General features: G+C 42.8%; 1 protein-coding gene across 3 annotated transcripts in view; it reads left to right on the top strand.

Annotated features, from left to right (window-relative positions):
• DPH6 (diphthamine biosynthesis 6) overlaps positions 1-13,392 on the top strand; it is a 248,600-nt gene extending 235,208 nt beyond the window's left edge. For 2 of the 3 annotated variants that reach the window (XM_033144473.1, XM_033144465.1), the window contains one exon: positions 12,516-13,392. In XM_033144473.1, coding sequence (XP_033000364.1) covers positions 12,516-12,634 — 119 coding nt within the window. In that variant the 3' untranslated portion in view covers positions 12,635-13,392. The remainder of the gene's footprint in view (positions 1-12,515) is intronic. The other variant, XM_033144483.1, reaches the window with a different exon arrangement.
• The last annotated feature ends 3,553 nt before the right edge of the window (positions 13,393-16,945 follow it).

Below are 16,945 nucleotides of genomic sequence, written 5' to 3'. Positions count from 1 at the left end.
CGCGGGGAGGCGGTCTGAAGGAAAGCGCTTTGAGATTTCGAGCTCAGTAAAACAAGGGGTAGCGCCTGCAGCCGAAAACCGCGGAGGAGGCTGAAAGGGCGAAAATAGCTGAGCGGACGGGTCGCTTCGCAGCTGGGAGGCGGCAGGCACCCTGCACTGCGAAGGCAGCAGCTGAGATGGCTGTACGGCTGCAGAACCCCGGAAAACTCGCTCTTGCAATCGGGCAAGTAGCGGCTGAGCGGCGGAGCTTCGCCAGCCGGCGGAAGCCCGGGGAACAGCTGAGGAGCGCTGCGAAGCGGCCGGATGCGGCGGGAGCTTCAGCGGGAGGCGGCCGTTCAGCCGAAGGTAGTGAAAAACCCCTCCTCAAAGCGCTGCTCCCCACGCTGTTTTGGGCACCTAGAAAGAAAAGAAAGGTGGCGTTTAAAAACGCCTTTGTGAGCGATTTCAGAGGGAAGCGGCTCCCGAAGCCGGCACAGGAAGCAAGGTGGCGTTTAGAAACGCCTTTGTGAGCGATTTCAGATGAAGCAGCTCCCGAAGCCGGCACAGGAAGTAGGAAGCAGCGAAGCGATGGGACGGCGAAGGCTTGCACGCGTGGCGCGGCTGAAGCCGGCTGGAACGCGGCTGGAGCCGGCTGCCGAGGAGCGCGGAGGTAGCCGCTTCAGTGATTTCAGCGATCCGGGGGCTTGATCCGAAGCCTCCGAGGGGATGATCCGAGGAGCTCCGAGGGTCCGAAGAGCTTGATCCGCAGAACGGTGAGCTTGATCCGGAGAAAACGCGACGAAGGGAGCAGGAAGCAAGAGGCTGAGCCCTGGGAGCGCCCTGCTTAAGTGCTGCAGGCACGCCCAAAGCCGCCGCGCCGGTTGGCCGGCGGCCTGGGCACAGCCCCCAGGGCTCAGCCAATCCGTGCCAGGGGATGACCCCATCCCCTGAGCACGTGAAGGGCTCGTGTTACCTGCCTGCAACTCCCCCTCCTTCTTATGGGCGGAAGGGGCTTTCTCTAGCCTAGCCTACTTTCCAGGGAACATACTCATTTAAATGTGGGGGGGGGGGTTGATATTTTGCCCTACCCTTTGACCTTCCAGGGGCTTCCAGAGCAGCTTCTATAGACAGCCCCTTTCCTTGAGCTTACAATCTAAAAAGACACAACAGAAAAGGAAAATAGATTGGGAGGAAGAAATAAGCAACAGGTAAAAGTTATCCTAATGACCAGCTGGAAAGATTCAAGCAGAGGAAACGCCAAAAATTGCCGGTCTCTCAGTTGCGCAGATGGAATGGTCCTCTTCCATCCTCTGTTTCAGCCTACTGTAATGGCTGCTTCCAGGTGATGATTGAGAGAGGAGCCTGGTTCCTCAGCAAAGCATATGGTGGCCCTGAGTCCTTCCTCTCCACCCCACCCCCAGCCACTGCCTGATGTAATGGAGGAGTCCAGCTTCTCAGCCAAACTGCAACTATTGTCTTCCCTCTTCTAATCTGGCTATTCATTATCCTGTGCTGCCTTTTCCCCTATTTCATGTGTGCTCTATTAAAAGGTGGTCATAATTGCTTGACCAAGCAACCTGGCTTCTTCCAGTTTTTGCCCAGGTGGTGGTGGAGCTGTGCAATATGGTGCTTGGTCCACCTGGTGAGGACAATAGACATTGGCTCCTAGCTACCCATCTTTTGTTCACTCAAAAAATATTTTTGGCAGAATATACTTGAATGCAGCATTTCATCATGCCCTTGGTATTGATTATGATGTTTAGGAAGGGTGCGCAAGTGCATATTTTTTCTCGAGAGTGACTCAAATGAAATTCCACTAGTTTATTTCACATAAGTCACCAGATACAGTAATAACGACTTCTGGTAATTGCCAAACTAGTTGTGGGATTGAACCTGTGACCTGAGAATGGCTTGCTGTGTATCCCGTAACCAATCCCCTAAGCCATCCATTACCCTCTTCCAGGCAGCTGTGATTAAACTGTTCTGAGAAGTCAAAGCTGGATCAATAGAAATGATCTACAATGAATGAATCATATTTAGCATGTTCAGTGTGGTGGTTGGGGCTTTTGTCACTGCATGTGGTTTACAGTCTTGGGGAAGACTTAATCCTACGACTTTATGGCTGCAGTTCTACCTTTAACCTTACTGTAATGTATTGACACAATCATGAACACAAAATGCAAATAATGGGTAAGACCCATTGCTTCTAACATTGTTCTCAGTAGCTTTTCCAACATAATTCTTTATTGTTCTCAACAATAGAGGCTGGAGAGATGCCTTTAGGTATAGTTTAGCTTTAGATCCCAGCTTAGCCTTGAACTCCGGCCCAAACTGGGGCTTATAATGGTTAGGATCACAGCAGGTGTGGATGGGAATTTAACTCTTTCTTCCCTTGGTGCAAATTTTTGAAGCTATTATTTGCTGTGGAAGAGGCATTTTCCTCAGGAATGTAGCAGGGAAACAAAAGGTTAAATCCCCGCTGCCTCCGCTGCCACCCAGGCCTGCTGTGATCCCCATTCATTATAATTCACACTCCAGAAGTGCAGAATAAATGTAAGGACAATTAATTTTATCTCTGTATAGGGTCCTCAGTGGCCCTAAGCAAATAATTCTACTTCCCTTCTGTAAAATGGATCTATCCTATATGGAATAATGAGCTAATGAACTTAGCATTTATACACAGTTGTGTTTTCTTGGTTATTCAAAGCACTTTGGCAATCATTGAAACCACCATGGAAAGTCTTACAGTATTCTTAACTTGCCATATTGCAGATAGGACCATAAAGGGGATAGAGAGAGTAGCTTATTTAAGCCCATCCAGTAAGTTTGTAGCTGAAATTGTTTTAAACCAAGAATTTCATGACGTGAAGCTCACACTCTTTACCACCCCAATATATTGGTTTCCACACATCAGATAAAAAAAATTTCTAAGCTTAAAGAGTTATGAACATGAAGTTGTCAAATCTTCGGGGACAAAGAGGATAAATTCAGGCACACATGTACAATGTCGTCTCTAGAGGAAGTCAGAGACTTATGCTAGCATCTCTAGACAACATAAGGTGAGGACAACACATGCTGAGGACAAGCAACGTGATATACCTGCAGTTTGTAAAGTGTAAAAAAAATGGCATAGATTTTGTCCATCTATGGTCAAAGCAAACAGTATTCCATTTCTTTTAAGCATATATTGGTCAGCATTCCATTGTTGTTTTTATCTTCATTCGGCTGTTTCCAGCTTTGAAACTATTTGGCATAGAGAGTACGATGATACCCAACAAATGTTGAATTTATTTATTTTTTAAATCATCCTAGGATGTCAGCTCACTTAACAGACACTGTTACAACAGAGTCCATGTGTATCCACTAAAGGACATATTTGCTTCAGTATGTCTCATGACAGCTTCTTAAGGGGGGGAAATATTTAAGTGAATTTAACACTTGTGAAAGGTGCCAGATTGACGGCCCTGGAGAAAAGTCATTGATTTACAGAAGGCACAGGCAGAGCTTTCCAAACACTGCCCTAGCAAAGTTCCCAGCTCTCACCTGAAGGCTTTACTTACCACCTCTCAGATTTTGCAAATCACTGCCAGGTGATCTCAATACTAGCTAGTGCTTTGGGATTGTGTACCGCGATAAGCAGTTGTAAATCAGTCACAGGAAAGAAAAGGCAAAGGGTTGTGTCTCCTCCAAATGTGCTGCTCAAGCTGATACAATTTAGTATATGCAGGTTCACTGGGGGGAAATCTGCATTGCCAGCATGGCACAACTAATTACAGGCACAAACCCACAGAAGGAAGCATTAGTGGCAATGTGTACAGGTCAGGTCAACGTTTTATATAATGAAATGTGTGGGAATAGCAGGAGGGAGTATTTCTTTTTCATCTCGTTAATAACTTGGCTCTGGCTCGCTCATATCTATCCATATAATATTTCTCAACTTGTAACACATCAATACCACTCCTCCAAAATTCAGAATTGTAGCTTACATGCCAGTAGCCATATACCCTTGAGAGCCTCAAATATCACTCAGGCCCCATAGAACTAGTGTGTAAGGGAATTTGCATCAGTCATTTGATGAATAATGGATGTGGTGATTTACTGGTGTTACTTTCTTAGTAATCATAGAGACTGGTCTTCGAAGTATAGCACTCATGAACACCATTCCACTGAAGTATGTACTTTGTGTCATTAAGTGTAATTTTATAGTCAAAGGGTTGAATTCAACTAAGGCTGCAATGCTGACTCGACTTACCTAGGAGTAAGACCCATTCAGTTCCATAGGATGTTCTTCTGACTAGAGATGGTTAGAATTCCACTGTAGGTTACATTCAGAGTAGACTCATTAAAGTCAATGGGAACAGCTAACTCAAATCCATTTATTTCAGTAGGTCTTTTCTGGGTGTGACTCCGACAACATCTCAAAAGTTAAGGCCTAGTCTTTGTCCTCTAATCATCGTTTATACACATATTTCTGAGGAATTCTAGGTTAATGCAAGATTCATGTCATGAATATGAACTCTTCTCTCCCCTAGACACTCACCCAAGAAAAGCTTCTTAATTCTTCATTCAGCTAGCCATATTTGATGGTGCTGAGCATGTGCACACAAGTCCAAAATAACAGCACATACAGCTCCATCTTAATGGAGTCAGTGGTGCCTTCTTAGTGTTGGCACCCAGGTTTTGGAATTTCTCCCAGGCCCTTTTTCCATGTCCTATCACTATTGTCTTTCAGGCACTGGCTGCAAACTTTTCCTTTTTAGAAAGACCATATTGGATTTACCATATATTAACTGAATTATTAAGGATACAAAGCTTGCTGAGTAGAATCCAAGACAATTGCCCCTTTACCTGAGGTGGGCTGGAAGGATCCTGTGATGCCTCATAAAGTGTAAAGGTAAAGGTAAAGGGACCCCTGACCATTAGGTCCAGTCGCGAACGACTCTGGGGTTGTGGTGCTCATCTCGCTTTATTGGCCGAGGGAGCCAGCGTACAACTTCCGGGTCATGTTGCCAGCATAACTAAGCCACTTCTGGCGAACCAGAGCAGTGCACGGAAACGCTGTTTACCTTCCCGCCGAAGCTGTACCTATTTATCTACTTGCACTTTGATGTGCTTTCAAACTGCTAGGTTGGCAGGAGCTGGGACCGAGCAACGGGAGCTCACCCCATCACAGGGTTTCGAACCACCGACCTTCCGGTCGGCAAGCCCTAGGCTCTGTGGTTTAACCCACAGTGCCACCTGCGTCCCTTCATAAATTATATGTAATCCATTATGTTCTACACATGAGGAGGGATTATGTAGTCTGCATATGCCTCACACCATTTACAGGGGGTTTTTTTTGTCTCCACAGCAGTATGTGAATCAGCCCTTTTGTCTCAGCAAGTATAACTGAAAGCTCTCTAAGTGAGGAGTGGATATATCAGACCAATCTGTTTCATGTGGATAATTTTGATGAGGCTCAAGGCTGATTTACTGTCCAGAGAACCAAACAACTAAGAAGAGATACTTCTCACAATAATCTTGAGGAGATAGTTACAGGTGGGTAGCCGTGTTGGTCTGCCATAGTCTAAACAAAATAGGAAATTCTTTCCAGTAGCACCTTAAAGACCAACTGAGTTTGTTCTTGGTATGAGCTTTCGTATCTGAAGAAGTGTGCATGCACACGAAAGCTCATACCAAGAACAAACTCAGTTGGTCTCTAAGGTGCTACTGGAAAGAATTTCCTATTTTGTTTCGACTTGAGGAGATAGCAACATTCTGTGACATCTGTATCAAAGACTACTGTATTGTGATGGTAGAGCTTGGTTTTTTTTAGTTTGGAAACTGCAGTCTGAAAAGAACGGTTCTTTACTATCATTGTTTCTGCTCTGAGGCGGTGTGGTATGATTTTGGGTACCCATAGAAAAGAGAAGGCGGTGTGGCGGTGGGGTTGTTGTTTCTTAGATTTGGTTTAGTCACCGTCAAGTCTTCATGGAAAGAGAAAGGGGGCTGGTGTGCTCCCACCTCTTTTGTCTTGAATTACAGGGTTTAGTGAGCACAAATCCTATAGAGTCCACAAAGCTCTAATTAACACCTACAGTGAAAAATCTATTGTTAAACTGGTCATTAAGCAAACTTTACTGTGGAAAAAAACAAGTTAACATGGTGGCCTGATAAAAGGATGTACTGTGTATGCTGACAGGCCCATAATTGAACCTTCTTTAAAAATAACATAAATGCTTTACAGGGTTTTTTTGTTTTTTTATTAGGCTCTGGGGGGAAATGGCAACCATCTACTTAACTTTAAAAGAAAGTCAAGGATTTTTCATTTCCTCAGCAAATGACTCAGCTCTTAGAAAGCACAATTGCCGTGAATGTTAGTGTTCTCCCTACTCATGACAATTCCCTTGGCTTCCAGTCCTTATGGGAGCTGGTATCTGTCTTTTCCCTTAGAGACTTGCATGCCAATTGAGATCATCTTCTGAGGCCCTTCTCTGGGCGCCCCACTGCCTTGACTCTCTGAGACAGAGATATGTGGTTTCTCCAGTGGTGGTTCCCCAGCTGTAGAATTCACCTGACACTCAATAATCATTCTGTTCATGAAAGCTTATAAATATGAATTGGCTTTATTGCCTATATTTTATCTATATTTATTGCTGCCTTTAACTGGAGGCTTTTTTTAAAAAAAAAAAAAAGGAAAGGCAGGATGAAAAATATATTTAAAATGAAACAAATAATTATCTTTCTCATTTTTTTAGAAGAGTATGGCCTCTCTGGCTTGTGTGATTTCTCTGACCTTACTGACCTTAATGAAACTGATTTGTAGAAAATGTTACATTGGGGGGCAGGAATAAGAGAGAGAGAGACATTGCACATACTTTTGTAAATCAAGAAAATCTTTAATAAAAATACATTTTTTAAAAAGCCACACAGTGAGTGTCTGTGGGCACAGAGTGGGGCCCTCTTGTGTGTGACAGAAAGGGAAAGTGATTGGGCTGCCACAAGTGAAAAATTGGGTGAGAACTGTAGCTAGGACCATTGGTTGTTTAATTCATTGGAATGGCCTGTGTTTGTTTTTTACCTAGGCATTTGGTAAAATTGGAAATTTACATTTTTGTCCCCATTGTAGTTTTGCTTGTTTCCCTTATGGTTAATCTGTTGCTTGTTGGGCCTGCTTATGTGATTTTTGTAAATTTTGAATATCCTGTTTAGGGCTACAGTGACAACCTGCTATCTGAAACCACCCTGAGATGCTTGTCTAAAACCCATTCGGTTCCAATAATAATAAATAGATTTAAAAGTGTAAGTCTTTCCAACGTGACTTAGAAGTAAAATAAAAAATTGAATAGCCCTTTTTGGCCCAAGAGCCTTGTTGACAGCCACCCACCCCTCTGAGGGCAACATGCCAGCATTAGGTGTGGCTAATTTGTATCTGTGTGTGCACATGTGCACTTGCACTGCACATGCACAATCACCACATGTACAGCAGATACTCGCAGCAGGAATGCAGGTACACAGCACACACTCCCTCTCTCTTCTCAAACATCCACATACAGTACATGCAGACACAGAAGAAGAGTTTGGATTTGATATCCCGCTTTATCACTACCCGAAGGAGTCTCAAAGCGGCTAACATTTTCCTTTCCCTTCCTCCCCCACAACAAACACTCTGTGAGGTGAGTGGGGCTGAGAGACTTCAAAGAAGTGTGAGTAGCCCGAGGTCACCCAGCAGCTGCATGTGGAGGAGCGGAGACGCGAACCCAGTTCACCAGATTACGAGTCTACCACTCTTAACCACTACACCACACTGGCTCTCACAGGGACACACAGTCAGCATTTCTAGCACCAGGGGCATAGAGGCTGTCTTGTGTGCTGCCTTGTGCTCTAAAAGAGCAGACAGACGGCTTTATCTGCTGTCCTAGTACAGGGTACTGCAATGCTGAGCATGCGATGGGAGGATATCTAAAGAGTAGGCAGAGTGCTTTATGTCCTGATCAGATTGGGAGATAAAGCTTCCTGGGGCTGGCGGGCCATTTTCTGCAGGCTGGATTCCACCCCCCACCCCATTTTAGGCTGTAATCCTGTACTGTACAGCCTTATCTAGGAGCAAATCCTATTGCACTCAGTGGGGCTTACTTCTCAATAGACATGCTTATGACGCACTGTTAGACCCTTTTATCAGGAAATAATTAACTTCCAAGTAAGCTTATTGGCTTCCAGAGAATTATTTGGGAGTAAAAAGCAATCCACCTTAAGAACAAACTTAAAAGGAAACAAGATTTGTTGTGTTTTTAAAACCATATTCAGGAACCTGAGATGCTGCAACAAAACAGTTAATTTGTGCAGAATGTACCGGTATATATATAATTTCCCTTCCTGCTACTGTTATTTTACCACAAAGTCAGTGAGGCTTTTTTAGAGGCCTCAAGCTTCCTCAAGTTTCACGTTTTCATTGCATAGCTGATCATTTAGGGGACAGGCTTGTTCCAGACAGCTTTAATTAAACTGTGCTGCAAAACCAGATATAGATCAATGGAAATGATCCATAACAAGAGGCTAATCATGTATTTAGCAGTGTTCAGTCCAGTTCAATCACCTTCTCCTGTTTCTGTGGCTTTACATTCATGTGGCAAGGGCTGAGTGTTTGCATGTATTTTTTTCTTCTTAATCCATCCCATTAGTGGCCATATGCTTGGGCTTCAAGGGAGACAAGACCTGTCTGCAATCTGCCAGGGATTTAGAGACATCAATAATTTGTGAACAGTCATGTTGGTACTGGTCGAAGGGTTAAGTGCTCAGCACGCCAGGGGCACCTCTATGGGGACTGAAACTCTTAGTCGACTGTTAGGAACCTGATCCCCTGTGAAGCTTCTCTTCAAAGCACATGCTGCATGTCAAATCCATACAGCTGAAGCAATGGAGCTTTATTAGCTCTGGGATTTAAAGACCTGCGCTAAGTGATATAACAGTGTATTTGGTTAAAACACAGAGAGGAAAGGTAGCAAAAGGAGCATGGCAGGGACAAATGAAAAAAAAAATCTAGTACTCTGGCCTACAATTGTGCTCTTTCTGAAAATGTCCCTCCTCCGCTTTCATTTCAGAGGACAGAGACTAGTCCTTGTGTTTCTCTGCTATAGCTGCCAATGGCAGGAGCCTTGTTTCTAATCTAAGGCATAGATTTAACTTAAACTTGCACTTAAGTTTACTGCACTACAGCCATTGTATAATGTTAATAGAGCAATCTGCAGGAAAGCATATTGGCACACTCTGCCTGAATTAGCTGACATAAAAGCCATCAGGATGACATTATATGTGTGTATCTTTTTTTCCTTTCTAGCGTGGAACACTTAAGTAGCTATTTTGTGATTAAAAAGGTAAAGGGCCCCCTGACCATTAGGTCCAGTCGTGTCCCACTCTGCAGTTGCGACGCTCATCTTGCGTTACTGGCCAAGGGAGCCGGCGTACAGCTTCTGGGTCATGTGGCCAGGATGACTAAGCCGCTTTTGGCGAACCAAAGCAGCGCACGGAAAGGTTGTTTACCTTCCCGCTGGAGCAGTACCTATTTATCTACTTGCACTTTGACATGCTTTCGAACTGCTAGGTGGGCAGGAGCTGGGACCGAGCAACGGGAGCTCACCCCGTCACAGGGATTCGAACCACCAACCTTCTGATCAGCAAGCCCTAGGCTCTGTGGTTTAACCCACAGCGCCACCCGCAACCCCCCCTTTCTCCCCCCCTTCTTCCTATCCTCATACGTGCTCTAAATAGGTTTCGGTTTCTAAAGGCTGCAGTGGTTTTGCCAAATATTCTGTCAGGAAATAAAATACTTTACTTTTATGATGTGGTTTTAGTATTGGGCAATTGCTTAATTGAGTGATAAAAATTAAACTTAGTGGAACTCTGTTTCAACATATTCAAGGAAGAGAAATGGTTGCAAATAATGCATGGGTTGACGGCTTCGATCCCAGTCCAATGAAAGCCCACTGAAAGCAACGGAAATGCAAAATACAGTGGCAAGCTTATGTGCCAGTGATTTCATTGGGAGAAAGGCAAGGCTTTTGCTAGATTGTGCTCTCGGTGGGATGCCTCTCATCCACTTGACAAGTGGGTGCAAATGTAGCTTCCGTGTACATTTCCAGTTGCCTCGTTGCAATAGTGCTTAGCTGACCCTGAATGAGCGCATTGCTGGAAAACATAAACCAAGTTGTTTTAAACATGGAACATGAAGTCCTTTTGACTTCTGAGGCAACTATTGATCTTGGGTTCAGCTCAGTCAATATTCACCTCTAACATCAACCATTTCCATCTGTTAACCCCTTCCAAGCGATGCAATATCTGCATGAGAAGGCCTTGGACAATGCTTTATTCTCGTAAAGCTAATAATAATAATAATAATAATAATAATAATAATAATAATCAGCATATTGTCTCTGAGTGGCACGGGTTGTTGACAGCTCTGAAGTCGTAGGGAAATCATAACATTTTCTGTCTATGTAGCTAAGATTTGTAATGGTATGACACATCACATTACTACAGTTGCAGTACTGTATTGTAGAATCTGACAATGGGAGGCCAGTTAAAAGCCAAATCTAGCATCTTCCCCCCTCCCCAATGTCCTTCAGATTTGTGCTCTGCTGCATAGAAATAGAAAACATTTTAGCCACAAAAGTGCAACATGGCTTAGTAACTGCCACTTTCCTTAAAAGAATGCACTATAACTTGATTAAGAAAAGGAGTGTTTCTTGCAATTACTTTTCCATCATTTTCTTAAATTATCCTCATACATTATTTCAGGCATGTCCAACAGGTAGCTCGTGATCTACTGGTAGATCACTGGACATATGTGGTAGATCACAGGTAGATCACTGGCTCCCCCCCAAAGAAGCTCAGCAACTTCGGCTCCCCTAAAAAAAGCTCTATATCTTTGCCCTGAAGCCCCCCAAACAGGGCTTTCCTTCCTAAAAAAAGCTCAACTTTGACCCGAACCCCCCAAAACATGGATGGCTTTCCTTCCTAAAAAAAAAGCTCAACATCTCAATCTGAGCCCCCCCCCCCCCCAAAAAGGGGGTAGATCACGGCCAGTTTTTAACTCTGTGAGTAGATCTCAGTCTCTTGGAAGTTGGCCACCCCTGCATTATTTGAATGAGCTGGATTTGTGGTAAATCTATTAATTAGCCTGTGGATCTCAGCATCATGAAACATTGGAGGGGCAGTCATATTTGCCAGCAAATAAATAAATTTGAATTGAGTTCTTTAAAAAAAAGTTTATTAAACAAAACAAAAAAGAAGCGATACAATATAACTACCTAGTTAACTGTTTACAAAATGACATCTCACATTCCTACACGTTTAAGAAACATTCATATTGAGGCTGCAGTGCTATGTGCAGTTACAGTTAATTCCAATGAACATTGGGGGTTACTTCCAAACAGGCACATGTCTGCACTGTAAAAATAATAATAATCTAGTAGGGATTTTGGGGGGAACTCGTCTTATTTCTTTGGAGGTGAGTGTTAAAGATAAATCTGCATTATGGTACTGCCTTATTTGCTCCCTCTCCCTTATTAATTGGCTACGCCACACCTTCATTACTAATCTGCATTCCTTGTATAACTGACAAGAAGAATAAAAATACAAAATTTGTCTCATTCTGCAAACATACACAGCACATCTGAAAACAATGAAACAGCAGCATAGTGCAGAAGATAAAAACTGCAATCAGAATAAAAACCAAAATCTGCTGAAAAGGGTTTAAATGCCTAGCAAAATATTTGCCTGCCTCTGAATGATGATGAGGGTACCCAGAGAAGAGCCTCGGAAGAAGATCTCAGTGCGTGACTGGATTGGTATAGGAGAACCAGCCTAATAATAAGAGACATGCACACAAATATTATCAACATAAACCTAAGCATATAGAAATGCAACATATTTCAAGAAACCAATAATAAACCAATAAACAAGTACAAAAGCAGAGTACTAAAAATACACAGTACACAAACAGAAGAATATTCATAAATAAATGCTAGTTGGCATCAAAGCTAGTTCTGCTTTTGTCTACTGCCAGAGCTCATGTCTCAGTCTCCTGTCCGTGCTTTAAAAAATCAGATGACAAGAACTATAAAAGAGGATTGTTTACTTCTACATTAATTACATAAACAGCTTGCATTTGGAACCAACTTGCAGGTTCCAAGTTGTCTTTATTTTATTATTTATTAAATCACATTACCATTTGTGTGGTTGAGGCAGTTTCTAGGTACAGCACATTATAGAAAAGGAAGTCCTGGAAATTATGATATTACCAAGTCCCTGGCTTTTCAGCCAACAAACTAGGATGAAACTGTGGGGAAAGCTCTCCTGCATTAAGCCGCGATCTGAACTTCTGCATCAAAATGTCAAAGGAGCTGTGCTGAATCATACCAAAGAGATTTCTTTGTTTTAATCAGGTTGTTTTTCGTTCTTTTTAGATAAATACGCTTATTTGCAGCGTGCGGTTATGTTGTTTTTGAATGCTTAAATGAGTTGAAAGGTATCAATGGATCTGTTTATTTATCTTGCAGGACTCCGAGGACATCTCGAAGAGCAAATGGGCAGAAAAGCACCAGCTCTGATTATGGTACCTGTGGTGGATTTACCCGGTAACAAAATTATTCACATAGCATGTTGGCTCAGCCAGTAGCCAAACATTGAGCATTGGCATGTTCATTCCACTATAAAAGCAAGAAGACCTCACCTGACTGTATTGAAAATGATGATGCATTAACAAGCAGGCCTGTCTGTACTAGAAACTTTTGGCAAAGCATACCGTGTTCCCAACTTTTCGCCATGGGAGTTTTGGAATATCACCTGGTATCTGACAGGGAATTTAAATGTCACATCCATAACTCCACAATCTCTCCTGATCTTGTATCTTTCATAACCAAGATCAGATCATACTTCCTTGCTTTAACATAACCTTTATAGAAGACTGCTAAGTTTATGTGGAAAATGCCTTAATTACATTTATGCATCCTTTGGTAGTTTTGGGGAAGATTCTCAACATGTTGCCCTCAGTTGGTAATTTCCTCATACTGGTGTACCTTCTGTTGATCGGAGTCTTGTTTCAAGGGAATACGCTATTTATGCTGACACAGCCCTGTTAAGCTTAATGTACTGTACTGTCATAAGTACAGTAAATGGCCCTCATATTGCCTAAGATCCAGAGTCCTGTACACACATGAGGATCCCATCATTAGCTCTGAGAGGAAAACAGCTGCCAAAGCTCAAGGGGCTCATTCATGCCCCATAGCAGACTGCAGGAAAACCTAACTGAGTACTCAGAATGGATCCACTGCCAATGTAAAAAATGAAGCCTCCAGAGAGTGCCTATTAGTATTCATAGCATGCAAATACAAATCTATCGCCGCAGCTCCAGCATTACTGGTACAGTACAGCCTTCCCTAAATAGACATTTCTGGGGAGGGGCATCTGCAGAAGGCCATCTCCTGCATTGCAGACAAGATGGGAGAGCTTTACCAGGCAGCAGTGGTAGCTTCAACTCAGCCTGCTGGCATGGTGGCAGATCTCTAGATTGGGATTACCAAATGGAGCCTCTTGACTTGGGGGGCTTTTCCTCCTCCGCTGCACCCTTTGCCACATGTGGTGGTAGTGGCAGCACATGTCCAGGCATCAGCTTCTGCATAGGGGGCATCATCAGCTAAGATGTCTGCCATTGAAACTAGACCTTCCAGCAGCATGCCTTCAAACAGGGATTAACTTCTCAAAAGTCATTTAGACAATTCTGGACTGTAGTTGGTGCAAATGGAGTTAAACTTGGTGCGGTTACAGAACATGGAAGCTGCTCTGTTCAGTAATTCCATGGAGAAGCATTTTGCTAAACCAAGGTCCATATTTGGTTCCTGTTGCCTTAAATGTATTATTACATGGCTTTTTAATGGATCTGGCTGCCAGGATCTTCCTGCAGCCATAAGATGAAAGTTTTGCCTTGTGCAAATTTCTGATTAAGTTTATCCTGCTTTGAACTGAGCTTCTGGCTGTGTTTTACAGCATTTTACAAGCAACCCTTTCCTCGCTCCCAACAGCCAACTGTTGAGGGCTGGATGTCCCCTATAAACTTTTGCAGCCCAAAAGTTATGTGAGTGAATTATACTCACAGGCTTAATTTGCCAGTATCTGCAACAAGCCCACAGCTGAAACCCACTTGGTTTCGGTGAGGCTCTGCCCTGCTCCTGTGAATGTATTAAGAGGTTTCTCAATTGCTTCATCCCATATTGATTATGGCATGGGGACATTCCATCTGAAAGCAGCAAAGCAGCTCTTTATACTTTCTTGCATGGAGAATTTTTCAGCACATCACAGCACTGTAGAGTTAGAAGTCCAACCCACTAGTTCAGTGCACTAAATCTGGAGCTACAACATTCCCCACATGTCTGCCCAGTTTCTGCCTTACATCCAATAAGAAAGAGGACCCATCTCTCTAGCTAATTTGTTCCATTGTCAGACTCTGATCCCTTCAAGAATTTTATCCTAATGTTCAACCCAAATTTACTCTCCTGTAGCTTAAGCCAATTCGATGTAGACTTTGTCCTAGTCTATGTGGCAAAACATTATCCAGGGTAAGTAAACACTTATCTAAGCAGTTTTGCCTGAACAGCAGAACTTGGCCTCACTATTTACTCCCTCTGTGTCACTGCTCCAGAAGGCTGGGGGGAAACCCAGAACTTACTTAGGGGGCTCAATAGGAGATGAGAGAGGGGGGAAGTTCTGTTGCACAAGCAAAAGTGGTTGCATTAGTAGAGCTGTTAAGTATTTGAAGCATTTTTAGGTAGGATAAGACAGGTCTCAATGGCTCCATTTTGATTATGGAACTACTTGCCCCACATGGTATGGCTGCCCCCCCCTCCCTCACTGTTTTCCATTGTTTACTAAAGACCATTTTATTCTAGCAGACTTTTCTGGTATGTGACAGATAACATTTTATGCTTCATTTTGACTGCTGGGTTTGTATCCTTGATCTATGTGTTTTCTATACTTGTTTTCACAAATTTGTAATAGTTTAAGTTGTGAGCCTGCATGGTGCTGCTGCAATGGGAGGACAGGACTTCAACATTTTAATAAAATACATTGTTGTTGTTGTTGTTGTTTAAATTTGTATGCCACCCTATACCTCAGGGCGGTCTCAGGGCGGTTCACAGGATAAAATCACAATATAAAAACACAAAATACATAATCAAAATAAAAGCAAAGACAACCCAGTAAAATAAAAATGGTTTCCTTCAGTCCTCTCTTCTTTAGACCAAGTATGCACAGTCCTTTAAGCCTCTTGTATGCCTTGTTTTCCATTCCATATCCCATCTTTGTTACCCTCCTTGTAATCAGTTCCAATATGCCTGTATCCTCCTGAAAGTGTAGCACTGGGTCCAGTACTCTGAATGAGGTCATAGTAACACAGAACCAAGTGTGACTATTATTTCACAGGACTGGAAATCTATGGGTGATATCCAGTGGTGATCATATGCTGATAGAAGGGAATCCATTAGCATAATGGAGAGGAAGGCAATTTACCCCTCCCTATAGTGCCCTACATACCCACTAAATCTGCTGCCTTCCCCCAACACTGTGGAACAGATACAGAGGGAATCACAAGGAGGAAGGAAAATTGGCAAAAATTGTTTCCCCACTTCCTCTGACAGATTCCAGTCATAATTGGATAGCACTCTACGGTTTTATTAATGGATACCCAAATCGCATTAGACTTTTTTGCAGCCTCATCAGATAGCTGACTCATATTCAGCTTGTGATTGATTATAATCCCAATATTCCTTTCATGTATACTACCGACAAGTCTTTTTGAAAGGGGAAAGAATAGGAGTGCTTAAAAATTGTCCCAGCACAGCCTGAATGTTGGAGGTCATATTTTGTTTTTCTTTCTTTTTTTTTACTGAACTACACTGTGCTGTCAACCAATGTACTGGCACATTGGTCATAAGCAATATATATTTTAATCTCTACAACTTTTTCATAACTGGCAAATGACAGGGGTATGTTAGTTAAACTTTTTAACCCTAGCATCTCTCTCTCTCTCTCTCTCTCTCTCTGTTTATCCCCACCCCACCCCCCTTTCATATCTTGTGGCACTGAAATAGTTTTGCAAATGATACAGGCTTTATGTTTATCAAGACAGTTTTAATCTCATGTTTCTATCTTTTATTGCTTCAGAACAAAAAGTGAGCAGGCAGTAAGTTAACAAACGGAAAATGGGATGGAGGTCAAAGCTTTCAAGTGTGTCAGAGCTGGCTCACAGGTCCTCCTGAAAAATGCAAAACTGTGATCTGCACTACGTCCACATTTAAAGCAGCATTGGTTGAGGGTGCTGTTAGGAGACTCCCATTCCCTTCAGAGAGCTGCAGTTCCCAAGATTATCGGAGGAAAGAGACGCATTAGTAACTCTTGGTGCCTTTAACAAACTACTGCTACACCTGCTGAGAGCCTGGGGGCCCTTCTCCTGCCTCTCTCCACCAGGCCTAGCACTGATAGACTACAAAAGGACCACTGCTGCCCAGCAGAGAATACTGTTTACATTCTTTTAAACTGCTTTTTAATTGTGTGTGTTTTTAAATAATAATTGTTTTTAACTTTTTATGTGTGTGGAGGGCTGTTTCTGTTTCTATTTTGATTGTGTATGTTGTGTTTTTATATTGTAACTTTATCTTGTGAACAGCCCTGAGACCTGCAGGAATCCTGGTAGCTGTATCATCATCATCATCATCATCATTTATTAAATTTATATATAAATATAAATTTAATAGATGATGATGATGATGATGATGATGATGATACAGCTACCAGGATTCCGTGGCTGTTTAAGGTGGTATAGAGAGCCTTCAGCTCTCTATATTGGACAAACAGGCCAAACCCTACGCCAAAGGATAAATGGACATAAATCTGATATCAGGAATCACAAGACAGAGAAACCAGTAGGAGAACACTT

Source organism: Lacerta agilis, chromosome 1, assembly GCF_009819535.1.
Source record: "Lacerta agilis isolate rLacAgi1 chromosome 1, rLacAgi1.pri, whole genome shotgun sequence".
Taxonomy (NCBI): Eukaryota; Metazoa; Chordata; class Lepidosauria; order Squamata; family Lacertidae; genus Lacerta; species Lacerta agilis.
The sequence above is the reverse complement of the archived record's forward strand: the minus strand, read 5'-3'. Positions and strand labels throughout refer to the sequence as shown.